General features: G+C 33.6%; 1 protein-coding gene across 1 annotated transcript in view; it reads right to left on the bottom strand.

Annotated features, from left to right (window-relative positions):
- Positions 1 to 7,772, bottom strand: part of cN-IIIB (cytosolic 5'-nucleotidase IIIB) — a 58,161-nt gene extending 50,389 nt beyond the window's left edge. The window contains exons 1-2 of the mRNA XM_085820559.1: positions 7,743 to 7,772; positions 6,769 to 6,867 (exon numbers count right to left, since the gene is read on the bottom strand). Of these exons, the coding sequence (XP_085676685.1) occupies positions 6,769 to 6,867 (99 nt within the window). The 5' untranslated portion in view covers positions 7,743 to 7,772. The remainder of the gene's footprint in view (positions 1 to 6,768; positions 6,868 to 7,742) is intronic.
- Between the last annotated feature and the right edge of the window lie 8,273 nt (positions 7,773 to 16,045).

Genomic DNA, 16,045 nt, shown 5'->3' with positions numbered 1-16,045 from the left:
TTTGCAACCCACATACCACCAAATTCTATAAAAAAAGGAACATAGGTTGGAAAAAGGAACAGAACATAGGATTCTGTAGAAGGCAATGTGCTGTGTGCTGCTCCAAAAAAGATAACAATGGAGGAAAAATATGTAAAGGGACATGCATTTGGTGTAAAGAATGTAAAGTTGGATTATGTTTACAGCCATGTTTCAAAGTTTACCACACTAAAAAATATTTATATAATAATAAATGAGTATAAGTAATATTATTAGCTATACAAATTAGTTAGCATGTATATTTATCAAAATCAAAAAGATCTTGTGTATTTTTATTCCATGCACACTAAAATCACGTGAGCCATACTGAATGTTTTTTTTTAAATTAAAAAAAAAAAAAAAAAAAACTATTAAAATGCCTGCATTATACTAATTTTGTTTATAAAGACGTTACTAGTATATATGGAAATAGAGAAAATTTTTAAAAACCGCCCCGTATTTCAGGACTCAAATGTATCAAAATCGAGCAGTACATGGAAGGTTAAAGAAATTAAATAATGAAGATTCTGCCTAATTCTTGCATTGTGATAAACAACCGTACCTAGAGCCCTAAAATTTCAATAACGTACATCTCCATCCGAAAATGAGCATCTGGAAACCCAAATTTGGAATTTGTTTAACTATCTATTTCATATTTTGTAAAGCATTTATGAGTTTTTGATTAAGAAACTCAACAATTTCAAAGCGAGTACTGGCATCACTGTACACACACACACACACACACAAAAAAAAAAAAAAAAAAAATAAATAAATAAATAAATAAATAAATAAATAAAATAAAATAAAATAAAATTATTTCCAGCGCGCTAGGCTGTGTATTGGAAATTTTATGCTCTTTTTAAATTATTTTGCGATACTGCTGTTAAACTGAATTTTTATGGTTTCAGTGTGAAGAACATGTATTTAATAAATAAAGGTAACACACAAAACGTTAAGAAAACCCCCTTTGGGCCTAGTATAAAATCTGAAAGCTTTCAGATTTTGCTTAAAAAAAATTTTTTTTTGTTGCTTATTTTACTTTTGTTTCAACCATAAACTATCTTAGTTACTAAAAATAGATAGGCAAACTCTTTTACTGCATTAAAATACTTTACCAATTCATGCCACATAGTCAAAAAGCCATTCTTTGTCATTGGAAAAATTCTGGGTCAGAACTCTTTTATAGTATTTATTATTTATGCTTGACCTTTTTATTTATACCTTACAACTAAAATTTTTTTCTTATGTTTATAACATTATTAACTGCAATGAGCACTCCGTGTGCAGATCCCATGGGCTCCATGGCCATTCCAGACAAATAAAATAAATGAAAACTGCAGAATAGAGTATATATTATAAGTAGAATCAAAATAGAAATTTGGAAATGACATTCTAAAAGTGGACACTTGTGAGATTGAATTTTGTGCCTTTGGTAACAGATGATGCTTGGTCATTCCTTGGCACCATTCATTTGACAAGCTTCTATCTCCTTCTCGATACTCTGAGAATTCTTGAAATCCGCATCTCAAAACTTAAAGAGACAAATAAATACAGATGGTTATTTAAACTGGAGTCAACAGACAGGAAATGTTTATAGTTATAGTGATAATATTGTGAATTCTTAGCAATTCTTCCACGAGTCTTCTGTGCATTTTATTTCTTTGTTAGGTTTAGTTGTGAAGCTAAATAAGTGTTCATTAATAAATTCAATAATAAAAATAATAAATGCAATATCTTAAAGGCAGGCTCTATAAAATAATATGTGAAGAATATGGTAAACCACCATGAGTCCCTACTGTTACATACTGAAGCAAGGTAGTTGTATCAAGAAAAAATACTGACATATTTAATGAAACTACATGCACACATAGTAGCAATTTTAATTGACCATAGCACAGTGTAGACAGTGGTTTAAAATGATGTGTGTAAAATAGTGTATTGGGCAAAATTTGTAGCTAATGAAAAGACATATCCATCATTTTGCATTGATTGGAGTACATGGTAAAGGAAGATAATAACTGCATCCCACTTACAATAATGCTCTTACAAGAAAATAGTGTCATGATTTAAGAAAAAATACAGAAAAATATTCAGGCACATCTTTGAAAAATTCATTTGAATTTCATTTTCTGACAGCTCAAGAGAAGGCATGTGGATGATTACACACTGATATTGAATGAAATCACAGCAAACAAAAAATTATTCAGCTTCAACTCAGTGGCATATGAAATCCTCATACATTTGACATTTCACAACAAACTAAAAACTATGTTTCAAAACAATAAAAAAAACTATGTTTCAAAACAAAGTCTGTTGGAGTTTTGACTGCATACATGATGAATTCAAAATGCTACAACATAAATCAGAATTAATGCTCCTGTTTTTCTCAACTACACATCCCCGATGAAGCAGGATCCTCTGCCTGTACAGATATTAAAACAATACTTTCCAATTAAATGCCCAACTCTGAGAAGAATCACCAGGCAATGCAATATGTCATTAATGCTTGTCATTAATGCTTAGAATTTAATGAAAATGTATTATCTTGCAACTCATGACTGGTTGCGTACACATTATACTAGTGCGAAATTCGGCTTTGAAATCGCCAAGTTGTGGTTTCATTTATGGTAGGTAACCTGAGCAGTTGAATGTTATGGAAACCCTGTTATGACGTGATTGGTTGTAATGCTTGATTGCGGTGATTTTGATTGATGGGAAAATACTTGTAAAAGCTTACTTAGCTATGGATGTTGGCTACGAAGTACGTTGCTTATTTTGTGCTTTACACCAGAAAATGCCGGCTGGATAAACTGAAGTTTCTGTACACTTTGGAACAATTGAAAAAGAAAACATTGACTGGTGTGTAAATGAAGATTTAAATGGCTTTGTTCACCTCTAAGAAAATTACGCAGTGAGATTTAAGGATTTTGAAACTGAAGCTCGTATCAACACTATGAAAAGTATGTGGGGTGTAATAAAAAGGGATTTTTGAAAGAGAAATGCTACCGGCAGTACGGTGGATATTTAAAATTTTTACATTTGTGAATTCATGTCACAACGACAGTATAGAGATTCTAGTTTAGATAATCTTAAATAGTTTTTGAATACTGTTAAGGAATTCTCTGCGTCACACATTTCGAAGAAACAGAAATTTTTAAATAAGGTAAGTCCCTATTTCCTTTTTGTACTGTGTAGATCAGATAACATATATTTTCATTTTTGTGGTATTTCCTTGTTTGATTTAAGATGCAGTTTGGTACTTACGTATTATCGCAACCAGGTTGGCGCAATTTGTAAGTTTGAGTAAAAAAGTATGAATAGAAAGAAAATGTACATTTATTAATTACAGATAATTTTAATACAGTTTTTTATATTATTTTGTTTTAAAATATAAAATAGCAATTAAACCCTTCCGGTTTCGAATTTGAATAAGTTGCAGAATTATTTTTTCGGCGGAAATCTTTTGGCTATTTGCTTTCTTTCTTTTTCATCCATTTCAAGGGCACATATCTCCCGCATGTAATTATTCCAATCTATAACAGTTTTGTCAGCAATTCCCATCTCTTCTGCACAAAATTTAATTGAGGTTAACTCTTTACACCAACAATAAATGAAGCGCACCGCTGTCACAAATGAAATTCGGCTACCTTCAAACCAATTTCCGGTTCTCACACCCAAATGTTGATTGCACTCTTCGACGTTATATTTCCAGAAGATTTGCTTTCCAAAATACAGTTTCATTTTATGAGAATTTTTACAAGTATGTTCGTTCGGTATAATTCCATATCCCTGCAACAATTCAACAGCATCTTTTTCACTCGCAGGCAGATCCCAAATACCTATAGTTAAAGTATTTCAGGGCAGTCAATCTAACCAGTAAGAAAAATAATTTCTTTACGAAAAACTACGTATAACACATAGGGTTGCCGTAAGTAGGGTCGCCAAATTTGGCGATTTATGCGAATTTTGGCCTGGTTGCGTTAATACGTAAGTACCTGCAGTTTTTTTTAGATTATATATTTTTTGTTTTAATTATGTTTTAGATGCCATTTTACTGGGGAGAGCTTTGGACGTAAACAGGAATGGCACCAAAAAATCACCAAGTTTTGCCAAGGGATACCCTCAAATATATTTTTACCCAGGGCCTTTTTTTAAATGGCTATTTTTTCAACATCTGAGGTTGGTGAAAAATTAGGTTAATCTTTGGATTATGGTAACTTGGCGATTTTGGCGACCAACCCTGCTACAGCAACCTGCTAGTTTTGTTTTGGATGCCATTTTGTTTTCACGAAGTAATGGCATTTTTTTTTTTTTTTTTTTTTTTTTACACAACATTTTTTTCCAACAATCTGCTAGCTGAATTACGCTTATGCTAGAACTTTTATGGAACAAAAGTGCTTAATCATGACGAAGAATAGGTGCGAAATTGGGAGAAAGTGCAGAATCAACCACTGCTTGCCGCGTTTTTAAGAATTGCACATACATGGTATCATCCATGTACACGTCAACCTATTTTCACTTAAAAAAACATTCCTGAATTGCACAAAAATGGCATTGTGCACACTCGACTTTATCCATGTACACTGCTAAAGTCCTAACTAGTAACCTTTATCGCCTTACCAAAATGTTGCCAAACTACACATTACCATATTCCAAAGATTAGCTAAAAATTATTAGAGGAGAGCAGTTAATCACAGAGTATCACGAAAACAAACAAACAAAAAAACAGTATACAGAACATATGTCAATGTAGAACAAGGCATTTGCTTGGAACAGCTGAATCTCAAATAAGAAAATACAAAAAAAGCCAGTACCATTACACAGTTATGTTACTTTTTAATTTAGGCCTACAGTGTTCTATAGTTACATAATAATAGTAAAATTAAATTGTAAACAAACATTAAAAACAATGAATGAGCGTGTATTTGAATTGAATTGCACATAGCAATTAACTTGCAAAGAAATGAATTTATTACAACAACCTTCCTAATGCTCTCAGCAATATTATAAAATATCTGTTGTAATGAAAATTCCTTTGATTTATTAAACTTTATGAATGGCTAACTTTTGAAAACATCATGTTGAGAAAATACTGAGATAATATGATAAGCTTCAAATTAAAAAAAAAAAAATATGATTTTATTTTAATGACAATCAGATAAACATTCAGATATCTCTTTACATTCAATTAATAGCTATACCTTTTTAATATTCTTGATAATATGATTCTTAAACATCATAACTTGTAAGACACACCACTTCTAGACTAAAGGACTATGATTCTGAAAAGGGTTCCACACAAAAAGTTTGAGAACTGCTGCACTAATATATCAGTGCCAACTTTTATCTTTTCTAAACTCTTGACATATAAGTCTAACATTACCAACTAGCAGTTAATTTTGAGATCAAATTCTTTTGAAAAACTATCAAAGTACACTGTACAATACCTTAAAGAAAGTAAAAGAAAAAAAGAAAAAAAAAAAAAAAATGCTAACTGAAAGAAAAGGTCTCTTAAATGGAAGGAGAAGAGAAAAGGTTACTTACATGTTAACAGACAAGGACTGGTTAGCTTTGAAGGTAATATGATATAATTAGCTTTCCTTTATTTCAGATGGAAAATATTTTGTGATCATTTCTAAAATAGCTTCAAAGTGTTTTTTAGCCTGAATTACAACTCTCTGCCACCAGATGAACAAGTATGCCTTTGAATGGTGTCTTGCTGTTGCAGCATCACCATGCAATCTTCGATTTGCTTGAATAAAACTTAATTTCGTGCAAAATAGAATTTTGACAGTTACTCAGCAATGTATGAGAACGCCTGAATGAAACTAATAGCATTATCTTGCTTGTTTGGTAGATCCCATAAGCCCATGATAAATGATCAACTTCGGGAAGGGGGAGGGAACCTTCTGTTTTTAAGACTGCAACGAAAACTTGATAATGTTACACATTTGCAATAGTGATTATTTTGTGTACGGCATTATTTATGTGAAAGTTGGCAATTAACTGTTCACTCTTTTCTGGCAAAATTTGTCGTTTTCTCTGTTGACATGCAAGTACCCATAAAAGTATTTAACCTACTATTAAAATAATTTAACAATTCAGATGAAAGCAATAGATGCTTTGAAAAATATATTTGACCAAATAGGTCAAATTGAAATATATCTATGTTACAAAATGCAAAAATACTACTTGAAAATATATATAGCGCAACACAGTATAATTATTATATTATGTATTATGATAAAGTTCTATTTTGTATTAGGAATTTTTTTTAAAAAAATGTGTCTTAGTTATAATTTTGTTGGCACTTTTCATATATCAAATAAATTTGCATTCATATTCAGAATTTAAGCTATTTATCATTATCTTCCAACTGTAAGACATATGATTGAAAAACCTTAAATTTAGAGTACTATTTTAACACTTTGGCATCAAAACCAAGCAATATTTGTATTTATTTTTCTATATTTATTCTATTTGCATAATAAAGTATGCTGACCAATAATTACTCCTTGAGTGATCAATAATTATTCTAGGAGTTTTCTGCAATCTTGAAATAATTCCTGGTGACTAAAAAATTATAAATAATTAAAACTACACACAGAAATAAAAAATTTATAACATGGATACCTAAATGTATTTAATCCATACCAAAATTTGGCATTGCATATAATTTGATATTGTTGATATCTGACACACAATTACTCAGGAGAACCTCCTAATTTTATAGAAATTTTGAAATCTTACTTGTAATTTCGATGCACCACCTTTAACAAACTGTGACACAATTTCTTCCACATGATCATGATCTTTAATATGAACAGTTTCCTTTTTAAATGCTTCCATCTAAAATTTTTTAGAATGAAAATTAACTACCAAATCATACAAGTATTAAAATATAAAATTTTATCCGATCTCATACATATGCTTGATATGTAAAATACAGAACTGCATTTAATGACAAATACAATTTTAATATAAAGTAAAAGATAAATGTAAAACTTTCTTATGCTTGACCTGTATTTCATGGCATCTTGAATATAAAAGTTTGAAAGAAATTAACTTTTCATTATGAAATATGCTTTTAAAATATAAGATGAAATTTCTGGCACATTTCGTAGGTTTCATAATTATTAACATAATGAAACCATTTTTATTATATGCACATATAATGGATTTATCAACAGATAATGGTGACAGAAATTTGCATTTAACTTTGAGTCAAAGTAAGTTACACAGTATAAATTATTTCAGTTTTTATGTGATGAAATATAACATAAGGTGAAAATACAAAGCTCGTATCTTTTCTCAAAATTAATTATTTAATTATTAGGAAATAATCTGACAATATATATGATGAGATCATCAGAACACATCTTTTGCAGAATGATTTCATATCAGTATAATAATACAGCAGATAAAATTGCAAGACAAGATAGCATAAGCTGGAAATCAATACTTAACGCTTTTACCGTATCAATAGTTCTAGTTATCTTCGTTTTATAGATAAATTGAATAATAAATAGAGATTCAACTGCTTAGTACGAATCCTTATTAATGATTCTGCGCCGTGATTCTTAATATAGAATATAGCATTGCACGCCATTTACAAATGGCTATTATATAACACTAAATCAAAAAGTCACATAACGTAAACAAACATCAATCAATCAGATAACAGTACACCGGAAAGTAAACATTAAGTAAACAAACGTTCATACCAAAACTACACGCGCTATAAATTGAATACAAACTTACACTTTCAGTTCACTTCTTTTCGTCTAATATTTCCACGACGCTGCATTCAAATATTGGCGGCACACTTAATGCAGGAAAGGAAGTTTTCTGGAAAAGGTTTTAAAGTTTTAGTGGATGTTCTTATATGAGATTGACAGCTTATAATTAGATACGCATAGTTTCATAGAAAGAATAAAACGCGTTGGCGTTCAGCGCCACAGAGAGGCGAAAAGAAGTCAGTGTAAGTTACCGAAGCACAATTCTCTAAAAGGTCCTGCTGTAAAATCTGAAGAACCTTGATTCGGGTACATTTCTTATATATATATTTGTGTGTGTATAACTGCATGAAAATATATGCGTATGTGTGTGTAGAGTTCGAAAGCTGAAATGAATTTTGTTCTTTGAGTTTAATTTTTTTCAATTATTTGTCAAAATAATGTATTTTCAATTTTAAGGAAATACGCGTCAATTTCTACTTACTCAAGTTGATTTTCTTATTTTATGATATCATAATTAAAGGGCCTGCTTCATGATCAAGGCCAGAGCTCACAAGTGTGTATTGTATAATGCCATCAAAATGCGTTAAACTACGTTCTTTCTGACGCATAAAAAGGTACGAAGAGACATTTTGACTGTGATCTGTTGCAGAGGGACGCTTTTTCATTAGGGAAGCCATTAGATTGCAATCAAAGACAATATAATTAGGTGACAGAGTTCCAGAGGGCAAGAATGATAGAAACTAATTGATCAGCTTGGCGAGCAGCTTGCCATCTAGGCTGGGACTGTGACGGCTCTGACTCGAGACTGTCAAGAGATGTTGACACCAGTGGACAAGAGAAAAATCGTACATACGGCGGCCAGGCTCAGGTCGTCCCAAACAAACCAGTAGCCGAGAGAACCATCTTATCACCCGAAATGCACATGCAGAGACAACTGCATCGTTGTCCGCTATCCAGACACAGACAGAGCTTTCAGTATGGGCCTCTGTGTCTGCCTGTACATCTCTGTGTACTTTCAGTATGGGTCCCTGTGCCTTGCTGTAGGACGTGTCTTATCGCGGCGCCCATATCGCGTGCAGCTTATAACACTCACCTGCTTCCCTTTGGATTCATATTACGGTGAATGAGACTGGACTGCAACCGAATGGATACAGGTCATCTTCACCGATGAATCGTGATTCAGTCTGGGCAGTCATGAAAGCCGTATGGATGTGTGGAGGTCCCATGGTGAAGGCCTTAATCCTGCCTTTAGTTTACAGCGGTACTCAGCTTCTATAGCAGGTAAGATGGAATCTAATCTAATCTGTATTTGAACGCCCACCCCATTCATTGAAGAACACTCTGGCAGCGGCGTGATAATACGAGGTACTGTCATATATAAAATCGTGCTACTTCTAATGTTGATCCAGGGCACCATGACTACTCAGCAGTACGTTCGTGATATCCCTCGGTCACATGTATAGTCACTCATGACAGGCATCCCAGAAGGCATTTTTAACAGTACAATGCTCAGCAACATACAGCAAGAATGTCAAAAGAATGTCTCTCCCCCCACATTACCATCCTTCTCTTGTCTGTCCGTCCGATCCCCATATTTTCCCATCGACCCTGTTTGCGACCACGTGAGACTTTTACTTGGACCGCTTACAGGAGTTTGGCCGAAACAGAGGCGCGCTTACAGCAACTATAGAATAAGATAACGCAGAACACCATACAGGAACTTTATGCCCGAGTGCTCATTTGTATCGTATCGTGCATTCATGCTAAAAGGAGCTCTACAGATTACTAAAATTTCCATTCATTTCTAGATTTTCTTAATGAATGCTTCTTTTGCTTTGAATATGTAATCACCAAATTATGGCCAGGTTTTATTCACATATATTAAATTTCATTTGATTCTGATAGTTTTTTCCAGATTTTTCTGGCAATGAGAATAATATATGTATAAAATACAATATTAGCTCCAATAAAACACTATCTACTCTTAACCTTTTCCCGGGGGCTGGGACATATGTGTCCCGTACTAAGGATACAGCAACTGGGGGCTCGGGACAGTTTGCCGCTGGTGGCAGGGGTAGGAATTCTAGTGCTTGAGGCTTTATGACTATCACACCCGGGAGAGTGCACCACAAAGGCATGCTACCTAAAGGAAAGCATGCCTTCGTGAGAACTTTTAGGAAAAATTCGCTCGTATTTACGTGTCACATGGGAAACACAACGAAAAATCAACCATGCGGCCAGCTCGATCGCTTGACGTCGAACCTATGTCTAACTGCCAGCATTCAACGGCCTTAACCTCTCAGTAACATGTAGTGTTCAGAAAGTAATTAATTTTACGTGAGAATCGTGTTTTGGAGAGAATCAAACAAGATATTGGAATACTAAGCATGTATACAGGAATTCAGATGTGTACTACTTTTTAGTTCCCTGAATTTAATCCTCAGCGCGAATCTTCATTAATATTCATTAACTCAGTACGAATCTTCATTCCCAGCTTCATTGCTTCATAGAAAGCAACAGTAAATAGCCTGAGATCTGAAAATTTCGCATAACAGTTTGATACCTCAAAGGCGATTTTAGCATTCTGAAAATGTAGATCATAAAAAACTGAAAAAATATTTCGCCATTCGACAAAGATGTTTACATTTTGAAATTTCAATGCGTTCCTGTATATGCAATTTTGCATTCAAAGAAAAAAATGAAGTGTCAATATAAATCATCGAACACCTGTTCCCTTTCTATTCTAAGGTAAAAGTAGTATTGTAAAATTTTCTTAGTGCTGGCGTTGTTCAATAATAATTTAGTGCAGTACAAACGCAGTGAGCAAATTCTATTTCTCCAGGAATGAATATTACCAGAGGTGTGAAAGTATTAACACTCATTTTGGAATCCGAAAATGCTTCTTAAATGGCACTTGTAATAAATAAACTCTATTTAATTTGCTCTTCAACATCAGAATAATAGTACTATTAAAAATGAAAATGCATATATTGTTTGAAGGAAATGTTTGAATATATTAAATCACTGAATTTTCGATACGATGACAAATGAATATATTTAACATTGATTACTTCGTTAGTTTTTTAGTTCATAATATAGGTGCAAGTTTAAAAAACTATTTTAATTGTAAAATGGAACATTTTTTAGAACAAAATTTCTAGTTATAGCATACATTTCATTTGAAGGTAAAATAATACATTTTTTTCTTGAGAAAACTGTACTCATCTACCTGCAGTGTGAAAGCGATTAGAGTACATCCCGCATTCTAACGCCTTGAGCGTTGGAACTAGATTGAAAAGAAATCCTGAGCGTTTGCCTGCCTGCCGACAAAAGAGCACTAATCACCCACTCGTTATGGACTCGATTCGATAATTTTTCCCCCTTTCATAACCGCTGAGCCAAGAGTCCCCAGTGAAGGTACACAACTGTTTTTCGAGCCCACGGGAAAAGGTTAAGATAATCTTCAATTTTTTTATGGTTTTTTACTAGAAAAAACTACTTGGAGATGAGATGCTTTTACATATATGAGCTTTACAAAGTTGTTCTAAAGGAAAGTAGATTATAAAAGTCATAAGTATTACACATTGAGAAGTTATAGAATTATTAGGTATTTTGTGAAAAGAAACTCTGAAAAATCATCAGTGCTTTTGCCGGAAGCTGAAACAAAGATCTGCCGATGTTAGGGAGATGTTTTGAGCGCAAAGACACATAAGAAAATGCCTTTTATTCTTTGCGTTTTCTTCTTAAAAAGAATTTTGAAAAGAGAAGGTGAGACCCGATTGGCCAAATACAGTGGTTTTCGTTCACCATTTTATTTTTGGAGGCAGCTTAGAGTTATAATATTTTGGAATGAGCAAGAATCTTCAAAAATTGTCTATACTCTTGTGGAAGTTAAAAACGAGACCTTCCAGTACTAAGGGAATTGCTAACCACCCTATCATTAGAACACACAATAGAAATGCTGTTAATACACTACCAGATAAAATTAATCACAGTCATTTCAAATAGGAATATATGTGTGGTAATGCCGCATTAAAGCACTAGCACGTAAAGCAGTATGAACCACAGGAAGCTGAAAAGACAAAGTCTAAAGAAAAAAATATTAACAGTTTACAGTAGGTGATCGGCCACCAACAGCGATACAAGATTCACAGTGGTGGCGCATGGATCAGCGTACTTCGAAAAGACGTCAGGCATGTCGAGCACATGTCCAGCAACAACTGACAAGCGGGAAACAAGATCTTCTGCAGATTCGACGGGACTCCCGTACACGAGACCTTTAATATGACCCAAAAAAGAAGAAAACCAAGCAAGTTAAATCATGAGAACGCGGTGGCCAGAGAACTGGCTCTCCCCTTCCTATCCAATGCTGGCTGTAGACAGAGTCCAGGTGATTCCTGACTTTCTCGCTGAAGTTAGCTGGGGCTCCATCGTGCTGGAACCACATTCGTCTGTGAACACCTGGTTTAGGTAAGAACTCCCTGTAAAATCGCTCCTCGTACTTTCTTTGAACAGCTAATTCATTTCCTTGTGCAGTTCCATATATGAAATGCATGTCGGCAACTCTGTATTGGTGTAACGATGCATGCTGCTAGAGATCCGTGCGGAATGCGTGCATGCTCCTCGAAATCCGTAAAGAATCCAGCTAGCATAGCGCTTTTATACGCCGTACTCATTAGCGTTCCCTATCGGCTCAAAGCGGCATTACCGCATACACTTTCCTATACGAAATCTGCTTATTTAGGTCCCCTATACCTCTCTTTACATTCTTACATATAGTTTTGAACCACCCTGTATATATTGTTCCTCCTTTTATGTATTGTTCCTAAAGTCCTTTCCTAAGTAGCACATGACGTAGCAAAGATATTGCAAACTGGTCTGAGAGGTTGCAAAGTGGTCGTGGTAACTTTTACGACGTCTTTACAACGCAGGGAGCCGCCCAGTCGGTAGAGTGGTCAGGGAAGCTGACTGCGATGCCGAAGGGTCTGGTTTCGAATCTCGGAGAAGGCATGGTTGTAACTGTCCGTCCCTTTATAGGAAAGGCGATGGTGGCCCACCTATTAGGTGCCTCCATAATAAAGAGACCACCACATCCGGCCTCGTATAGATTAATGGACTGAGTTGCATTTGTAATTGTTCACAGTCTGCCATTGGAAAAAAAGAACAAACAAACAACAACCAAAAAAAAAAAAAAAAAAAAAAAAAAAAGCGAAGACGCAAAATATCTGCCGTTGCATCTTGGTAATTTGTCGACGTCGTTGAAACGTCATGATTTGACCGCTTTTAAACGTGGTGGTTTTAGCATTTTTTTCATAGCTCATCAGCGTTACTTCTAGAATGAAAAGAGACTAAACCTGCCCTTTCAAGAATTTGAAGTTAGCATAATTCCGCATAGTCCATGTTTCATTATTTTATTTCATCTAAATATATTGATCTAAGGTAGATTCATTTAATTAAATATAAATTTAATATAAATACTTTTGAATTATTAAATTTAATTAGTACTAAAAATACGTGTTAAATTATTGCTTAAAATTTTGTTAAAATAATTAATACTTAAAATATTTTTTATAAATATTATAGCAAAATATTTTAAAATGAAACTAATCTATAAAGTAAGTTATTAATTTATGTTCCGAAATCAATGCAAATCGCATATTAGGAATTATTTCACTACTGAAATATGATTTTATTTATTATTTTTGAAGTAAGGACGAATTTATTTGAATTAATATGCTGACATAAAACATTTTACTGCATACAGTGCATAAAGTACAATTTTCGCGAATATATGATTGTGCGTAAAGATGTATTCACGGATAAAAATGAGGCGATTTTAAGAATTCCGAGAAAACGACCAATGTTAAAAGACGATGCATATCCATGCATATTTAATGGCTGTCCAATATATGTGATGGAAAACTCACCGGCAGTCAGGAGAGGCAGAAAAGGACAGTCAGGAGAAGGGAAAGGGAGAAAGAAATATTAACACTTTTCATGGAAAACGACAAAATTAATGGCATTGATAAATTACTAATAAATGTTGACATCAAAATTAGAGAAACTGTGAACAAAAATACGAAATTCATTACCAATAAAAATTCTGATGAACTGTTTGTTATGTCTTTACGTTTTTGTCCATCTCCATGCATTCAAAAATGCTTGATTTAATCCTAGTATACGGCACACTCGGGATTTGGCGAAATTGACATCATAAATTTTTTAGGAGCCCGATAAATATTTTTTTGGAAGTATAATCTTGTGAATATTGTTGGTAATTCTATTCAGTTGAAATAATTTTTCTAGACCATTTGAAAAAAATTCTATTAAATTATGAGAAGAACAGTCGAAAGGTTTAACGCAAACGTATAAATCGCTGAACGTTACACTGCATTGCTGTTCAACCGATGTCATTCCATGTATATTATTTAGCGGATGCCTATGTAAACGAACATCTCGATGTTTGCGCGTTTTGGCTAGCTACCAAATTCGAACAAGCTGTTAACTGCGCAATTGTTTGAGACTCCATTTTATTTTCGTGAATTTTTTTCTTCACGGTTTTCCAATTCACCGTCGGAATTAAATACTAAAGAGCTTCAATATAGAAAGAGGACGATGTACAGGAATATAATGATGGCCAGTTTACTTTGGAGCAAATGAAACTGTTCGAAAAATCTGAGAAATGAAAACGGTACTGCAGTTATCTGACGGCATTTGTATATACTTTATACATGAAATCTGCGTCATATTATGAAGCAGTTCTTTCAAGGAATTTGGTAAAGATGCCATCTGTAAGGCATTTCAAAAGATTGACTTCATGTTTGAAATCGAATCAAGCAATGACTGTATAAATAATATTGCTTATATTAAAAGTAAATGTAATGCACTGTCAATCAAAGAACGCACGGTGAATCTTCTCCTTGTTCCGTCCCTATCTACATACTTCAACTACCTTCAGCGAGTGAAGACGCATTGCTGCTAGCTCTTGTTTGGAAGCCTCTGAATTGAGGAGAAATCATCGTGGGAAGGCCGAATTTATGCTTATTTTGTTTGGGAATATCTGTACCAAATTTCTAAAATTTTCTAATTCCCAAATTTTGAATTTTGGATACATCGTTTAGAAAATACCGGATGCAACGTGCTACAATGCTGATCGTCCATAGAATGAAATAGTGTTCTGTTTTGGTGTTTAATGTATTTTCAGTGATTAAGGTTAGGTTAGGTTATTTAATTACGGCAAAGCCTCGAGGGCTATCTGCCTAAGGGGAGGGATGCCTTCGTGGAGGACTTTCTAAGGGAAACTGGCTCGTATACACGTTACACATGGAAAAAACCACGAAAATACCCATGCAGCCAGCCCGTTCGCGGGATTCGAACCTCGGACCGAACTACCAGTGTTCAGCTACTTTACCGCTCTGCCGCTGGTGGGCTTTTTTGGTGATTAAAAAGTTATATGGTGGTCTTCAGTGGTTCCAGGGGTGCAATATTTGGATACTTTGATTAGCGTTATGCTTTGGTTATAACGTCCTAAGTGGTATATGGTATATCATTCATATTAATCGATAATTTTGTTCATAGTGAAAGGTTGGTGCTCAATTAATTCATATAAAACCAAAAATAACATACAACGATAAGGCAATTTCTGGTTTTGCAGAAAATGCAATCAATACAGAAGCAACAACAATTCAAGCTGTTACGGTATGTTCATTATTTTCAAAATCCAAAGAAATTATTGGACTGGTACTAGTACTTAAGATGACTGCTGAAGATTAATTAGATATATGTAATAACAAGAAAGCACTACATTAAAAATATTATGACATGCTGTTTAAGGAAGAACCAGTTTTAATGCACATTCTATAGTATGCTGTCTTTTGTATACTATGCAAAAATAGTTCATGATTTTAAACAGTATATGAGATGATTATGGTAATCTGCCATTATCCTAAAATGCAGAAACTAAAAACATGTATATACATCCGCATATGATCGAAAAAATAGTGTTAAGGAAACATTAGCATTACTATGAAATATTGTAATCTATAATTATGGGATATTTAAATGTGTAATATTAAAAAAACACTAAATATTTTTTTATTGATTGGAAATTGCAATTTTATTACTTTTCGTTTGGTATCTATTCTTTCAAACACAGTGTAATTGGCGTTTTTTTAAATATTGCCATTATGTATGCTTATTAGATTATCTCAATAAACGAAACGAATCTTGGAAATTAGATTTTATTTTACATTAAATTTAAGTATATTCCATTTTCTTCACTTACATTT

Source organism: Stegodyphus dumicola, chromosome 7 (assembly GCF_044657685.1).
Source record: "Stegodyphus dumicola isolate Sdum_Otavi_A_Nest chromosome 7, ASM4465768v1".
NCBI lineage: Eukaryota > Metazoa > Arthropoda > Arachnida > Araneae > Eresidae > Stegodyphus > Stegodyphus dumicola.
The sequence above is the reverse complement of the archived record's forward strand: the minus strand, read 5'-3'. Positions and strand labels throughout refer to the sequence as shown.